This window comes from Triticum aestivum, chromosome 5B (assembly GCF_018294505.1).
Source record: "Triticum aestivum cultivar Chinese Spring chromosome 5B, IWGSC CS RefSeq v2.1, whole genome shotgun sequence".
Taxonomy (NCBI): Eukaryota; Viridiplantae; Streptophyta; class Magnoliopsida; order Poales; family Poaceae; genus Triticum; species Triticum aestivum.
Window position 1 is genome coordinate 273,495,764 of NC_057807.1, and position 16,285 is coordinate 273,512,048.

The 16,285-nt window shown below is 47.2% G+C and overlaps 1 protein-coding gene across 2 annotated transcripts; it reads right to left on the bottom strand.

The window, feature by feature from the left end:
• Positions 1-8,679: 8,679 nt before the first annotated feature.
• LOC123111334 (transmembrane protein 230) lies at positions 8,680-13,547 on the bottom strand. Of its 2 annotated transcripts, XM_044532102.1 has the most exons (4): positions 13,319-13,503; positions 13,044-13,108; positions 9,608-9,867; positions 8,680-9,079 (listed from the first exon to the last, which is right to left on the bottom strand). In XM_044532102.1, the coding sequence occupies exons 3-4, from the start codon at positions 9,864-9,866 to the stop codon at positions 9,000-9,002; spliced, it is 339 nt and encodes a 112-aa protein (XP_044388037.1). In that variant the 5' UTR covers position 9,867; positions 13,044-13,108; positions 13,319-13,503; the 3' UTR covers positions 8,680-8,999. The 2 variants fall into 2 exon arrangements, with proteins under 2 accessions (XP_044388037.1, XP_044388036.1); XM_044532101.1 differs by lacking the exon at positions 13,044-13,108 and having other exon boundaries at positions 13,319-13,547.
• Between the last annotated feature and the right edge of the window lie 2,738 nt (positions 13,548-16,285).

Genomic DNA, 16,285 nt, shown 5'->3' on the forward strand with positions numbered 1-16,285 from the left:
TGTCATTGGCTTCACCAAGTTGTTCCAAGAGATCAACTAAGTGCTTCTTGGATTTGCCCTTGAGCTTACTCATAAAAGACTCAAATTCATTCACTTCCTCATTAGACCCCTCACTTTCATCAATGCAATCCGTCAAGGAAGGATTAGTAATGATGGTAGTTTTGATGTTGGGGGTTACCTTGTTGGTGGCTTTGGCCATGAGGCACTTGGCAGTGATGTTCTCGTTGGGTGAATCGAAGAGAGACACCCGTGGGGTTGTGGCAATGGCAACGGAGGCCATGGCCATGGCTTCTGTTAGAGTATGTAATGGGCCTGGGCTGGCGGTATAACCTGTTAGTCTTAGGGTTAATTAGAGATAAGGGTCGCTTGCTTAGGGGTCAAGTAAGCCTTGCTTGGGAGTCAAGTAAACCTCTCTATATAAAGAGAGGAGATGTATCAATCTAATCAAGCAAGAATTAAGAAGGAAATCCCTTCTCTCTTGCTAGAAGGAGGGCGCGAGAGGGCCGGCCGGGGGCCTTTTTGCCCACGGTCGAGCAAGATGGAAGGGGTTTCCTTCTTAATTCTTACTTGATTAGATTGATACACCTCCTCTCTTTATATAGAGAGGTTTACTTGACTCCCAAGTAAGGCTTACTTGACCCCTAAGCAAGCGACCCTTATCTCTAATTAACCCTAAGACTAACGGGCTATACCGCCAGCCCAGGCCCATTAGGCCCATTATGTACTCTAACACTACACCCCACCTGGACATGCAGCTTGTCCTCGAGCTGCAGCCTAACCAACTTATAACAATGACTCGACGCAACACAAACCTAACACCTAAAAACAAGCCTTTTACATCCCGGCTTGTTTTATTACTCTCAACCTGAAATGGACCGAGACGCTTTATTTTGGACCCCTCAACAAAAAGTGGACACCATTTGCACGTCTGACGTGCACGTGTACAGCCACCTGGATCCCATGGACACCACCTAGACCAAAGGAGTGCATGTGTATGGCCACCTGGAAGTGGTCGCAAGAGCGACAAGCAGAGGCGCCCTCGCGGCGGCCGGTGGCGGAATGCTGTGGTGCTACGCGGTGCGCTGCTGTCGGTGACACCATGCCTTCTCCCTGCCGGACAACTATTGGTCTGCACCGCATAGGGAAAAGTGGAGGGCGTGAGATGGAGAATGACGAGGAGGGGTGCACCCCCCAACCGTCGATGTCGCAGACTTTGAGGTCGCTGCCCGTGGGGAAAACAGCATGCCCACCGCTAGTGGGGGAAACCGCATGCCCAAGATCCCCAACGCCGCGGATGAGATCGAGGTCCTTTGCGCAGTGAAGGGCAACTTGGAGGAGCGGCAGCTGCAGACCACGCATCTCTCGCACATGCCGACGCGCTAGGAGGCCGCGCATAGCAGCCTGCAACCTCACGGTCGCCGACACGTGGCAAGTAGTGATCCAAGACGGAAGCGGTGATGGGGGCGGCGGGGACTGGACTTGGTGGAGCGGGACTCCCGCCGGCGTGGTCGATGCAGGGCTGGAGCTGACCGACGGTGGCGGCTGCAGCTGCAGCGGCTGCTGCGGTGGTGCACCGAGCAGCGGCAACGGCTGCTGCGGTGGTGCACCGAGCAGTGGCAACGGCTGCTGCGGCGGAGCGCCGGGCGTGGCAGAGGCTACCAGGAGCGGAGGCTGCCACTGCAGCCAGGGCTAGGCGATGGTGGCGATGGATGGCAGCTGCAGTGGCTGTTGTAGTGGCCCGGTGAGCGTGGTGAAGGCCGCCTGGTGCGGTGGCAGCCACGGCAGCGCGGGGGCGGCGATGGGCGCTGGAGGCGCGGCGGGAGCCGGCGTCGGCCACTTCAACCACTGTGGGGCGGCTATGGGCGGCGGCGGCAGCTGCAGCTGGGACTGCAGCGTCCCAGCGAACGCCGCGGAGGCCCTTGGATGCGGCGAGTACCACGGCAAGGCCGGCGGCCCGGTGGGGGCGGTCGGCGGTGGCCCGTAGGGTCTGGCCAGGTACAGCTGGACCCCCTGGACGGCTGTGACGAGGTCGTTGAGGACCCCGGTGATCTCCTCCGGGGTGTAGGCGGCGGCCGGTGGTGCGGTAGAGGGCACCGTCATCTGGGTCGTGGCGGCGCCGGAGGATGCGACCAACGGCGCGGACGGGGAGGGCACCGGTGCGGTGTAGATGGCCAGCGGCGCGATGGTGACGGTCGGCAGTGGAAGCGATGGGGTGGGCGGCGGCGAAGATATGATCAGAACTGAGCTACCGGATACCAAATTGGTAGGAGTTGGGACCCTACCGGGTCTAGGGCGTAGGTTGTAGGGGAAGGAGGGAGCTGGACGTGGCGAAGCTTGCGGTCACCGGCGACAAGGGGCCGTCGTGCGCGAGAGGGAGAGGCGGCGGCGGCGCAAGAGGCAACTAGGGTTAGGTCTCCTGGCTCCCTAAGGGAAGCCGAACAAATAATGATTGCTTCTTTGCTTGATTAGATTGATACATCTCCTCTCCTTATATAGAGAGGTTTAATTGACTCCTAAGAAAACGATCCTAACAACGATAAGATAATTAGGCTAAGCCCCTAATAACAATAAGATAACTTGGGCCACAACCCACTGGGCTAAGCCCCTAATATGCCGGTCATAACAGCTTCACTATCTTCATCATCATCATCCTCATTGTACTCTTCTTGTGCCACCAACCCTTTGGTTGGAGTCTTCCTGGTGAAGTTGTTCTTGTTCAAGAAGGACTTGGCTTTGTCTTTTCGGATGAGCTTCCCACCATTGTCTTCCCGCTTCCCGTAAGAGCACTCCGCAACAAAGTGTCTCACATTGCCACAATTTTAACATGTTCTCACACGTTGCTTGCCCTTGAAGCCACTTGAGTTGTTCTTATTGAAATCGGGCCTTGAGTTCTTCTTGCTCCAAAATTGCCTAAAGCGAGAGCCATGTTCTCATGATAATCATATTTCGTGTCTTCGGGGTTGCTCTCCTCATCTTCTTCTTCTTCATCCTCTTCCACAATAGCCTTGGCCTTCAAGGCAAGGTTGGGCTTCTTTGCTCTTTGAGAACGCAACACCGCATTGTCGGCGGTCTTGTCCAAGATCCTCATCGCCACAAACTCATCCAACACTTCACTTGAGGTCAAGGTGTGGAAGTCCGGCCTTTGACAGATGATGGAGGACATGGCCTTGTGGTAAGTCATCATGGCCTTTAGGAACTTGCGCTTGATCCAATTATCATCCGTATCCTTGCTCCCATGATCTCGGAGTGAGACCGTGAGAGTGGTTAATCTTCGGTAAAACTCGCGAGGTTCTTCACCTTCATTCATTGCAAACTCACCGGCTTCATCTTGCACCACTTCATAGTTGGAGCGTTGAATGCTTGCGCTTCCCTTGTAAATGGAAACAACATGGTGCCATGCTTCCTTGGCCACGGTGAATGGTCGGAGATGCGCAATATCTTTGGATGGAATTGCATCTTGGATGATGAAGAGAGCATTCTCGTTGAATTGATGGTCCACGGCTTCTCTAGTGGTGAAGTTGCTTGGGTCATGCGGATAGAAACCTTGCTCAATGATTCTCCAAAGATTAGTATTAACATGATTTAAATGATGTTTAAAGCAATAGACCCAAGAGTCAAAATCCTCATTTTTCACATTCTTAGGAGGAGGACCAACATGATTCAAATGAGTGGAGGGAACCGGTCCTCCATAAGTAGGTGGAGGTTCAACATGGGCAAAGATGTCGCTACCATTTCTACCACTAGATAAAGGAACTTTATCACAAGAAGCTTCCCCCTTATCAGAGTTAGTATCTGCCACCTTATTAGTGGGAGGAATCACTTCCAATGGTGCGGTGGATAACTTAAGACCATCAAGAAACTCCTTGAACATGCCTTTGACCTCAGTCGTCATGGAGGTTTTCAATGTGTCCAAAGCCACATTGAATTCCTCACGTGAGACTGGGGATCCCCCATCGGCCATAGACGAAGACGGATTCACACGGGGGTGCTCCTCCCCACCGTCTATGGTGTCAACCATACTCTTTGGACGGTGAAGTCATTAATAAAGAGATAAGGCTCTGATACCAATTGAAAGGATCGATATAGTTGACTAGGGGTGAATAGGCAACTAACATTTTTAACTTTTCTTTACCAAATTAAACTTTGCATCAAAGTAGGTTGTGCAGATATGCAACTAAGTGAGCAACCTATATGATGCAACAACAATAAGCACACAAGCAAGCAAAGGATATAACACAATATAGCTTGCACAGTTAAAGGTGAGAGATAACCAAAAGTGGAACCGATGGAGATGAGGATGTGTTACCGAAGTTTCTTCCCTTTTAGGGGAAGTACGTCTCCATTGGAGCGGTGTGGAGGCACAATGCTCCCCAAGAAGCCACTAGGGCCACCGTATTCTCCTCGCCCTCACACAATGCGAGATGTCGTGATTCCACTATTGGTGCCCTTGGAGGTGGCGACCGAACCTTTACAAACAAGGTTGGGGCAATGTCCACAACTTAATTGGAGGCTCCCAACGACACCATGAAGCTTCACCACAATGGACTATGGCTACGCGGTGACCTCAACCGTCTAGGGTGCTCAAACACCCAAGAGTAACAAGATCCGCAAGGGATTAGTAAGGGGAATCAAATTTCTCTTGGTGGAAGTGTAGATCGAGGCCTTCTCAACCAATCCCTTAGAGAATCAACAAGTTTGATTGGCTAGGGAGAGAGATCGGGCGAAAATGGAGCTTATAGCATCAATGGAGCTTGGGGATGGAAGAGGTAGTCAACTAGGAGAAGAAGACTTCCCTTTTATAGTCAAGGGACAAATCCAACCATTATCCACTTAACCAGCCCGCGACATGCGGTAGTACCGCACCAGACAAGCGGTACTACCGCAAGGCATTGCGGTACTACCGCAAGGCGGTGCGGTAACTACCGCACCCACGGCAGACACCAGAAGAAGCCCTTTTGTGTTGACGCTACGAGCGGTAGAACCGCCGGAGCAGTACTACCATGCGCCCTTGCGGTACTACCGCAAGGCAGGGTTCGACTGGGCTGGGAAGGCACGGATGAATAAAATTACATCCGTGACTACTTCCACTGAGTTTAGATTGGTGCAAAAATCCGACATGGTACTACCACATCCAGGGAGCGGTACTACCGCATAGGGCGTGGATGTAAAAAATTACATCTGCCCCTACTTCTGCGCGAGTAGCAGTGCTGGACCTGAAGTCTTGGTACTGCCGCGACCTCGGAGCGGTACTACCGCAATGTGGTGCGGTACTACCGCATCCTCGGACGGTACTACTGTGAGCCTCTGCGGTACTACTGCTCCCTTGAGCAGTACTACCGTATGCCACAGCACACTACCACTTGGAGTCGTTCATTTTGCAACGACACGGATAACTGATCAATGCTCCAAAGAGGCAAGGGGAAAGGTGGTGCAAAGGAACAGACGTGCACGTGATGATTCCACCCTAACCTTTCCGAAGCGGACCCCCTCTTAGAGCATCTCCAATAGCCGCGCTATGCGCCGCGCGCAAAAAACATGTTTGTCGCGCGCGCTTCGGCTGGTTTAGCGCGGCCGCCAGCGCTGGCTCCAGCGGCCGCACTATAATGCAGCGCGCGCGCCGCTCCAACAGCGCGCAAAAATACAGCGCGCGCGACTCGCCAGGCATGTCATTTTAGCCACAAAATGAGTTTGAAACAATCATCAAAATGCAATGAACATGTGAAATTTGTCACAAACAAGTTGACGAAAATAAAAGTTCATGCCCACAAGTTCATCCAACCAAGTTCAAAATGCAAACTAAAGTTCAAGACATAAATGAAAGACACATCAAACATCTTCCTCGTCTTCGTCCTCATCTTCCGAAGACGATTCTTCCGCCTCCGAAGATGAATCTTCCTCCCTATCCTCATCTTCCGAAGACGATTCTTCTGCCTTCGAAGACGATTCTTTCGTCCTCATTTCAGCCGTCCGCCGCCTTGTTCTTCTTCGCCGAAGTTTTGCCCTTCTTCGGCCGCGCCGCATTGGGGAGCTTCCACGGTGCGGCGGCGGCACGGGACGACGCCGGCGCGACGCCACCCGTCGCTGTGGTCATCCGCGGCGGCAAGAAGAGGCTGCGCGCGAGGCCGATGCTCGGGGGAGCTCCGGCGGTGGCGCCGCCAACGCTCCCCGCGCTAGGGTTTCCGGCGGCGGCGAGGGGTCGCGGCTGTAATGCGGGGTGAGCGGGGTGCCGGTGTGCGCGTCCATGGGTGGCAGGGCGCCGGCGCCGGCGCGCGCGGGGTGTAGGAGGAGGAGAGGAGAGAGTGCGGCGCGAGCGGTCGAGTGTGCCGCGCGCTGTAGCAGGCGCCCGAAATACACCGCGTGGGATAGTGCTTTCGACCGCGCGCCCAACTCGTTATAGCGCGCGCGCCGTTTTTGCGCGCCCGCTGGAGCGACCCGCCGCGTTGCGCGCGCGCTAAAACGGTCTAATTTGCGGCGCTGCGCTAGTATAGCGCGGCTGTTGGAGATGCTCTTAATAGTTCGGTTTTCCTACGACTCAAATCCACCAAAAGAAAATGTAGAAAAACGCCGTCTTCACTAGGCTCCGAGGGGCATCGAACCGTCTTGTGCCAACACATGAGATATCTGAAATGCTCAATGCACACGATTAGTCCGCAAAAGCATTGTCATCAATCACCAAAACTACTTAGGATGAAATATGCCCTTACAAAATCAATGCTGCCATTCTACCTACTCGAGCTTATCCAGGACGAGGCCAAACTCTAGACCACCACGGGGGCTAGACACTTGGCATCATCATGCTGCGAGAGTAATCCGCTTGCTTTTTGCTAGTTTTCTTCCCCCGCGGGCTAATGTGTGGAGCCACTGTTATGTAACATTAACTCTTCCCTCTTAATTAATGAATGAAGCAAGCCTTTTGCCTTGGTTTCAAGAAACAAAATTGTCAATCTAGGAATATACACATGCCTAATAAACCAAAAAGGAGGTAGTAAGCTCGTTTTGTTGTGTTTACGGATTGAAAAAAATTATGAAGGAAAGTGTAATCTTCCTTGCAACTAACGAATGAGGCGAAACATTTCTTTCCATTTTCAGAAAGCAATAGCCCAATTCTAGAGGGGGTGTTTCCACCATAGTTGCTTTGAAGTTTCTAAAAGAATAAATACAGTCCACTGATGCTAGGTTGTTTCAGAAAACAATGCAATTTTAGTACTCCCTCCGCTTTTATTTAGTTCGCATATTAATTTTGGTCAAAGTCAAGCTTTACAAACTTTGACCAAGCTTATAAACAAAAATATGAAGATATACAATAACAAATCAACAATATTAAATTTATTATTGAATGTATTTTCACATTGTATAGGTTTATTATGATAAATGTCTATATTGTTTTCTATAAACTTGGTCAAACTTTACGAAGTTTGACTTCAGTCAACTCTAATATGCAGAGTAAATAAAAACGGAGGGAGTACTCTCTCCGATCCAAATTATTTGACGCAATCTTATACAACATTGTAGAGAGGATGCGTCAATTATTTCGGATCTGAGGGAGTACCTCGTTCCTCTGAACTTGATTAGGAAATCATACATGGTTACACCCATTAACTCTGCAGCTACACCTACCCAAGTTCCAGTGATACAAGTATCAACCAATAGAGCTCGCACAGGCCAACTTCAAATATTTAATACTTTCATTACTAGAAACTGCTCCAGTGCTCATAGAATATTTAATGGAGTATATGTGTTTGTATTATTCAGGAATGAAAGATCGAGCAGGACAAGAGAGACAACCATTGGAGCATGATCTAGCATGAACCACCATGGTTATGGAACACACAACAATTGAAGACGAAGCCTCAAGCCGCCACAATTGCATGTTCTCACAGGCCCGTCCACGTTAACCATCGACGCGACAACGGGCACCTGTGAGAACAAGCTCTGCCAGACCCAGGCCCGTTGCTGCGTTTTAGTTTTACCCCAAGTGCCAAATTTCATGTAACACACGAGACTTGCATGTAAACCATAAGGTGAAACTTATACTTTGGCCAGGTAGTATGTTTTCATGGGAGTGCAAACAAACCCCTGAAACTGATGTGCGGCATAATCGCTCTTGCATTTAGGATTCAGAATGCCAAACCTAGCATGGTTGATAAACTAGGTGCTTGCATATTTCAGGATAAGAATGAAAACAAACAAACAAACAAACTGGATGTTACCTTTCACATGACATATAAAGGCATATCAATCATATTACGTACCAGGGAATTCTATTGTATCGGACAAGTAGTACAACCAGTCATTTGAAACCAAAGATCGCATAACAATCTTGGTGAGGATTGGCATACTTAGATGCAGTTCAAGTATCAGCATCCAGAAAGTACAAAAACGATTGATGCAACTGACAGAAACTAGAGATAAAGTACTACCTCCGACTTGATTTATTAGTCCATTTGGGTCAAACTTTGACCTTCAATTTAACTATCAAAAAGTAAGTTATATACCATAAAAATAGTATCATTGAAAACCTCTTTTGAATATGAAATCAACAATATAAGTTTTGTGACATACAACTTATATTTTGTTGGTCAAATCTACGGTCAAAATTGGCACAAAATACTAAGGGGACCAATAAACCAGGGCCAAGCTAGTACGGGGTAATATGTAGTATCTTCAACACGCGAAACAGAACAAAGCCCTAAAAATATATTTGTAGATTAACATACTTAAGCCAAAACTAATATCTTAGGTAACTCCAGAAGTTCAATCTACATAGCAATCAAGCAAAGCAAAAGAGCAGCTTTAGCTCTGCAGCACATGCGTAGCTTGCCTGATGAAACAACGCAGTCATGTGACATAGAATCAACACAAGGCGACTTCACCTACATGTTAGCTATTTGTAGTACAAACATAACAATAAGTGCTCATCTCATTCTCGATAAAGTTTCGTATTTTGGCTCTTGCTGTTCAATATCCTTACTGCCCAGTAGATGAGTTAGAATCAAAGCCTAATAGTCTGGAATGGCCGCAAAGGTGAACCCTGGTGCTCCTCTCCATGAATAGTATGCAACTCGGGTCTCATAAAATCCTGCACAAGCCATGTAAATATGTACACGTAAAAACCATATACTCGTTTGAAAAGTGGATCGGTTCTATAGCTGAGATGCTAAAGAGCAAGATAATATTTGTTTTCCGCGTAATAATTGAGATGCAGAAGAGTAGGAAAAGTTCTGTTTTCAGCATAAAAATTGAGATGCCAAAACGGGCTTGTTTCGTCCGAAATGGAAGAGCCTATAGCAGCTACTGTTACATTTCAACAGTGCACCTTGTCTCACATACTCCAGTGATACAAGTGGACATTGTTTTTACAGGAAGATCAAAAACTAACTAGTATATGCAAATGGACATGCGTAATGAGCAGATCAAAAACTACACCATGCTTAATTACCCCAGTGATGCAAATGGCCATTGTATATACAGGAAGTATATGCAAGTGCCCACTGTTTTTACAGGAATATTCATATAATAATTTGAGGAAGACAATATTCATACTGGAAGATGAAGCAGTTGCATATCAATCTTAATACGGAAACTGAAGCGAAGAACATTGACATACCAGGAAGAAAGGCAAGGATACCCAGGAACAATAGACCATACACCTGAGAGCTATCACCCTCCATGTGACCCGTGGATATAAAATATGAAAGGAAGAGAAGAGAGCTTCCCAGGAAGAGGAGGAACAATGCTAAGGCAATCGACTTCCACGGGATCCTCCTCAAGGATTTTGGAGTGTATGTGAACCGGCGGTCAACATTGTCTTCATCCCTGTCCTCCGTAGGAAGAACAGAATAAGGAATGTTCCGTCTGGTCGCCATACTGCAGTATCAGCATTGGAAACACATACTGTGACTACAAGTACAAAAACGGCCAAAGTAATACAGCTATACAAGACAGAAGAGTTGAGAAAATCACGAAATGTGAAATCACCACCAACAAATGAAGGAAACAGAGAAATTCCATTCTCGGAGAGAAACTGAGGACTAGCTGTTTTGCCAATATATAGGCTGCATAAAGCACTTAAACAGTCAAGACAATGACATGTTTCACAAAAATGAAGTTATCCAGATAGGAGGCTATCTCAAATATGCTATGGTAATCAGCGGCGGCATCAGGATGATAATACTGTGGAATCATTAGCAAGCTGTGGTCATTAGTCTATGAATCCAAGGCCTATTATAAGATTTCTTACTAATCAAAGGAAGTTTTCAAAAAAAACTCTGGGGTCAGTTGACCCCACAGGTTACATGTAGCTTCGCCACTGATGGTAATACTTGATAGTGGACATTAGACATTTCATGTGCAATCACCCTCGGAGAAGAGTTCAAATTTGTTAAATGACCAAGAACACGTTTATCAAGATTTTTCTTCATTATATGATCAAGAAAGCGTTCATCAAGATTTTCAGTGAAGCTCATCAGGAGTTCCTTCCTGCGTGTAATTTGGAACCAACTGAATGAACATGTAGAAGAACATATACAAACATTGACATAATACATATAAACAAAAGTTCTTCCAGCTACAGAATTTGGGATTCTCACAACAACTTTGAACATTCAATTCAATTTTCTGTTGCTTATGGCTTTACTTCAAAATCACTTGTACTGTGTACACAACCTGTAGAGAATAGAAGAATAGTGCTTCTTACATTTCAAAGTCTAGAAGACACAGCTTACAAACAACAGCAACAACAACAAAACCTTTAGTGCCAAACAAGTTGGGGTAGGCTAGAGGTGAAACCCATAAGATCTCGCGACCAAGTCATGGCTCTGGCACATGGATAGCAAGCTTCCACGCACCCCTGTCCATAGCTAGTTCTTTGGTGATACTCCAATCCTTCAGGTCTCTCTTAACGGACTCCTCCCATGTCAAATTCGGTCTACCCCGACCTCTCTTGACATTCTCCGCACGCTTTAGCCGTCCGCTATGCGCTGGAGCTTCTGGAGGCCTGCGTTGAATATGCCCAAACCATCTCAGACGATGTTGAACAAGCTTCTCTTCAATTGGTGCTACCCCAATTCTATCTCGTATATCATCATTCCGGACTCGATCCTTCCTCGTGTGGCCACACATCCATCTCAACATACGCATCTCCGCCACACCTAATTGTTGAACATGTCGCCTTTTAGTCGACCAACACTCAGCGCCATACAACATTGCGGGTCGAACCGCCGTCCTGTAGAACTTGCCTTTTAGCTTTTGTGGCACTCTCTTGTCACGGAGAATGCCAAAAGCTTGGCGCCACTTCATCCATCCGGCTTTGATTCGATGGTTCACATCTTCATCAATACCCCCATCCTCCTGCAGCATTGACCCCAAATATCGAAAGGTGTCCTTCTGAGGCACCACCTTCCCATCAAGGCTAACCTCCTCCTCCTCACACCTAGTAGTACTGAAACCGCACATCATGTACTCGGTTTTAGTTCTACTAAGCCTAAACCCTTTCGATTCAACATAGCCGGTCCCAAGCCCGGGTAAAGGAGGAGGGTTGTGATAGGCTTGGCAAGCCAACTAAAAACTCAGCCACTCTTATGGATGAAACCCAAAAGATATCTAGAAGACACAGCTTCAATCAGTAAATTTTATGCTTCTACATAAGTTGCAGAAAATGAAGTTATGATTTGAAGAACTTATATCTCGAATATACACATTCCTTTTCATAAATGTAACCCGAAAACTCATGATGTATCTTTGGTTAAAGCTGGATAGACTTGACTTCATCGATTCTAGAATGTAGTTCTTTCAAGAGTGGACGAAGTATCATGGTTTCCATTTAAATAACTATTGCTGTATGAAAGCAATCGGCATCATATGATGCCTGGTATATAGATGCAAATAGTAAGAAAACCATGATTAAAACTTCCATTTCTGTGCCAAGTTATGCTCAGTTAGACCTCCAGTTTCAAAAAAATGTGCGGTCATTTTAGATGGAATACTTTGCATGGTGTATAAGAAAGTTCTGCTCTTCAGGAAACCATGGAATTGCTAAAGAAAATGCTATATGAACCTTTGTTCAGTGTTCTGAAAAGATGAATGCTATAACTGCATATGTTCCTAGTCAAGTGTTTTGGAAAGATGACTGTTTGCTTAGGTGGTGATGCATAAATGTTCAGGAAAGGGATGACAGACGAATGGAATTAAGGGAAAGAAAGGAGAGAAATTAACATCATAGCTACATGCAAACTTATATGCTGAAACACAAACAAAAACCTCGTGACTTAAAGCAAGTACTGGGAGTGGTACAACTAGTTATATATAAGTTTTTCCTACTAAGTGTATCACAGAAACATACAAATTTTACTTTTGCCAGGAAATAGAACTATTCTCGCAGTAGCTATAACTTGCAATGACCTTAACAGGAAGTTTACTTTTTCTGCTGTAAGTCCAGACTTCTGATTGCAAGACTGAGAAAGCAGGAAACTACTAGAAAAAGAACACTAATACATCTTATTATTCATGGGACCATGTCCAGTGCCCAATAGAACCATTGCATGTGGGGGCTTTCCCCCGCGGTCACCAGTGAAAAAAAAAACATTGCAGCAATGCAATTTCACTAATTGGTATTGCCCATTTCATCAATACTAATGTATTACTCCCTCTGTTCCAAAATAGATGACCCAACTTTGTACCAACTTCGAAGTTAGTACAAAGTTGAGTCATCTATTTTGGAACGGAGGGAGTATATACTACCAAGCAAACCCATCGACAAAAACAGCATTGCTCGTATAACAGGGAACATCTTTAATAAGTTGGTCATGTCGATATGGCCTTAGATAAACAAGGATAATCCCACAGCAGTGATTTGTTAGCGAGTGCAATTTTTTGGAACCTCTGATACGGAACTTAGTATGCACATGCACAGAAGTTCAATCAATGGCAAATAAGTTCAATTTATGGGAAATACACAGCAAGTGGTCTAAATTCACAAGCAAAAACACACAGGTTCAATCTATTGGGTGGAGGATGTGGACTCATTCGGTGGTCGTGCCCGCAACCTGCTTCCGAGAGGTGATGCGGTCGAGAGGGAGTGCGCGACGGAGGAGGATCTGGTGGTGACGAGCTGCGCAGGGGCACAGAGAGAAATTGATAAGGGGGAATCAATCCCTACAGTGAGAATTTCGTGCAGTGCAGATTAATTGGAAGGGGGCTCGCCATGGGCGGTGGACGGACATGGAGGGGGCTCGGCCGGAATTGAGAGAGATGACCATTACTGTTCTGGGGTATAGGAGGAGAAGAGGAGAGGGAAAGGAGGGGCGAGATGGGGGCTTACCTGCTGTCCGTGCTCCTTTGAAGTAAGTCGCCGGTCGCTGGTCGCCGGCCGCCGGAGGGCGCGCCTTTGCCGGCTGGTGCGTACTGGAGGAAGTCTTGTCCGAGAGAGCCAGAGAGGTGAGGGGAACGATCAGAGATGAGAAGCAGACGACTCGCCGCTGTGCCTTCTTCCCTTTCTTTTCTTCTGGATTCTGGAGTTAACTACATTTGACCATTTCTTCAGAGCAACTTAGAACACTTTCCACAACTTTTGGTTTTCCAACGCAGAACCATAACTTCTGGACTAATTGTCAACCCTAAGCCCAAATCTCTTGGTACTCCCTCCGTTCCTAAATATATATTTTTTAAAGATTTCAAATGGACTATACATACGGATGTATATAAACATATTTTAGAATGTAAATTCACTCATTTTGCTCCATATGTAGTCACTTGTTAAAATCTCTAGAAAAATAAATATTTAGAAACGGAGGGAGTAATAGCCAATTTGACAAACTAGGACCACATGTGTTCCGACCTAAGTGGCAAAAATGCGTCACCAGTGAGCTCCTATGTGGCCCGCCATTCCCTCCTTTTGGCAGCCCCTCCCGGCGCCATGAACTCCACCAATGCATTAAGCAGGGAGCTGGCGTCGGTGGGGTGGTCGGAATTCTTTCGTAGGATGATCATCAGCGAACAGCGGACGGACGTCCAAACGACATCATGGCCCGGCGGAGCATGAGAGAAGGTGAAGACAATTGTTTTTTCTTTTTCAAATAGTCGAAATTCTTTCATAGGACGATCACGAGCGTACAGCGGTCGGGCGTCCAGACGACAGCATGGCCCGGCGAAGCGTGAGAGAAGGTGAAAATAATTGTTATTTCCTTTTCAGGTGGTCGAAATTCTTTCATAGGACGATCACCAGCGTACATCGGTCGAGCGTCCAGACGACAACATGTCCCGGTGAAGCGTGAGAGAAGGTGAAGACAATTATTTTTTTCTTTTCCACGGTACATGACGTAGAAGTTGCAGGTGAAAGGATCGATATAGTTGACTAGAGGGGGTGAATACGCAACTAACAATTTTTAGCTTTTCTTGACCAAATTAAACTTAAAATTAAAGTAGGTTGTCTAGATGTGCAACTAGGTGAGCAACCTATATGATGCAACAACAACAAGCACACAAGCAAGGAAGGGATACAACACAATAAAAGTTTGCACAAGTAAAGGTAAGAGATAACCAAGAGTGGAGTCGGTGGAGACGAGGATGTGTTACCAGAGTTCCTTCCCTTTGAGAGGAAGTACGTCTCCGTTAGAGCGGTGTGGAGGCACAATGCTCCCCAAGAAGCCACTAGGGCCACCGTATTCTCCTCACGCCCTCACACAGTGCGAGATGTCGTGATTCCACTATTGGTGCCCTTGAAGGCGGCGACCGAATCTTTACAAACAAGGTTGGGGCTATCTCCACAACTTAATTAAAGGCTCACAACGACACCACGAAGCTTCACCACAATGAAATATGGCTCCGAGGTGACCTCAATCGTCTAGGGTGCTCAAACACCCAGGAGTAACAAGATCCGCAAGGGATTAGTGGGGGAAATCAAATTTCTCTTGGTGGAAGTGTAGATCGGGACCTTCTCAACCAATCCCTAGAAAATCAAGAAGTTTGATTGGCTAGAAAGAGAGATCGGCCGAAAATGGAGGTTTGAGCAACAATGGAGCTTGGAGAGGGAAGATATGGTCTTCTTGGGGAAGAAGACCCCCTTTATATAGTGGGACAAAAGATCCAACTGTTATCCTCTCTTTCAGTCTGCACGGCGCGGTACTACTGCACACTGCCGCGATACTATCGCAAAGGGTTGCGGTACTACCGCTGTAAGGTGCGGTACTACCACTTGCGCGGTAGTGACCAGATGATGGCTTGTTGCGCGGTAGTGACCAGATGATGGCTTGCGCGGTTCATGATAGTTGTCTTTTATTCATGCTATAATTGTATTATCCGGAAATTGTAATACACGTGTGAATACTTAGACCACAACATGTCCCTAGTGAGCCTCTAGTTGACTAGCTCGTTAATCAACAGATAGTCATGGTTTCCTGACTATGGACATTGGATGTCGTTGATAACGGGATCACATCATTAGGAGAATGATGTGATGGACAAGACCCAATCCTAAGCATAGCACAAGATCGTGTAGTTTGTTTTGCTAGAGCTTTTCCTATGTCAAGTATCTCTTCCTTAGACCATGAGATCGCGTAACTCCCGGATACCGTAGGAGTGCTTTGGGTGTACCAAACGTCACAACGTAACTGGGTGACTATAAAGGTGCACTACAGGTATCTCCGAAAGTGTCTGTTGGGTTGACATAGATCGAGACTGGGATTTGTCACTCCGTATAACGGAGAGGTATCACTGGGCCCACTCGGTAGTGCATCATCATAATGAGCTCAAAGTGACCAAGTGTCTGGTCACGGGATCATGCATTAGGTACGAGTAAAGTGACTTGCCGGCAACGAGATTGAACGAGGTATTGGGATACCGACGATCGAATCTCGGGCAAGTAACATACCGTCTGACAAAGGGAATAGTATACGGGGTTGCTTGAATCCTCGACATCGTGGTTCATCCGATGAGATCATCGAGGAGTATGTGGGAGCCAACATGGGTATCTAGATCCCGCTGTTGGTTATTGATCGGAGAGCCGTCTCGGTCATGTCTGCATGTCTCCCGAACCCGTAGGGTCTACACACTTAAGGTTCGGTGACGCCAGGGTTGTATGAATATGAGTATGCAGCAAACCGAATGTTGTTCGGAGTCCCGGATGAGATCCCGGACGTCACTTCCGGAATGGTCCGGAGGTAAAGAATTATATATAGGAAGTGCTGTTTCGGCCATCGGGAAAGTTTCAGGGTCACCCGGTTTTGTACCGGGACCACCGGAAGGGTCCCGGGGGTCCACCGGGTGGGGCCACCTACCCCGGAGGGCCCGG

What these genes read in the sequence shown, in the direction of transcription:
- LOC123111334 (XM_044532101.1), bottom strand. Translation starts at nt 9,866, where the DNA reads ATGGCGACCAGACGGAACATTCCTTATTCTGTTCTTCCTACGGAGGAC. An exon ending in TATCCTTGCCTTTCTTCCTG is followed by an intron (nt 9,080 to 9,607) that starts GTATGTCAATGT and finishes TGGCTTGTGCAG; the next exon opens with GATTTTATGAGACCCGAGTT.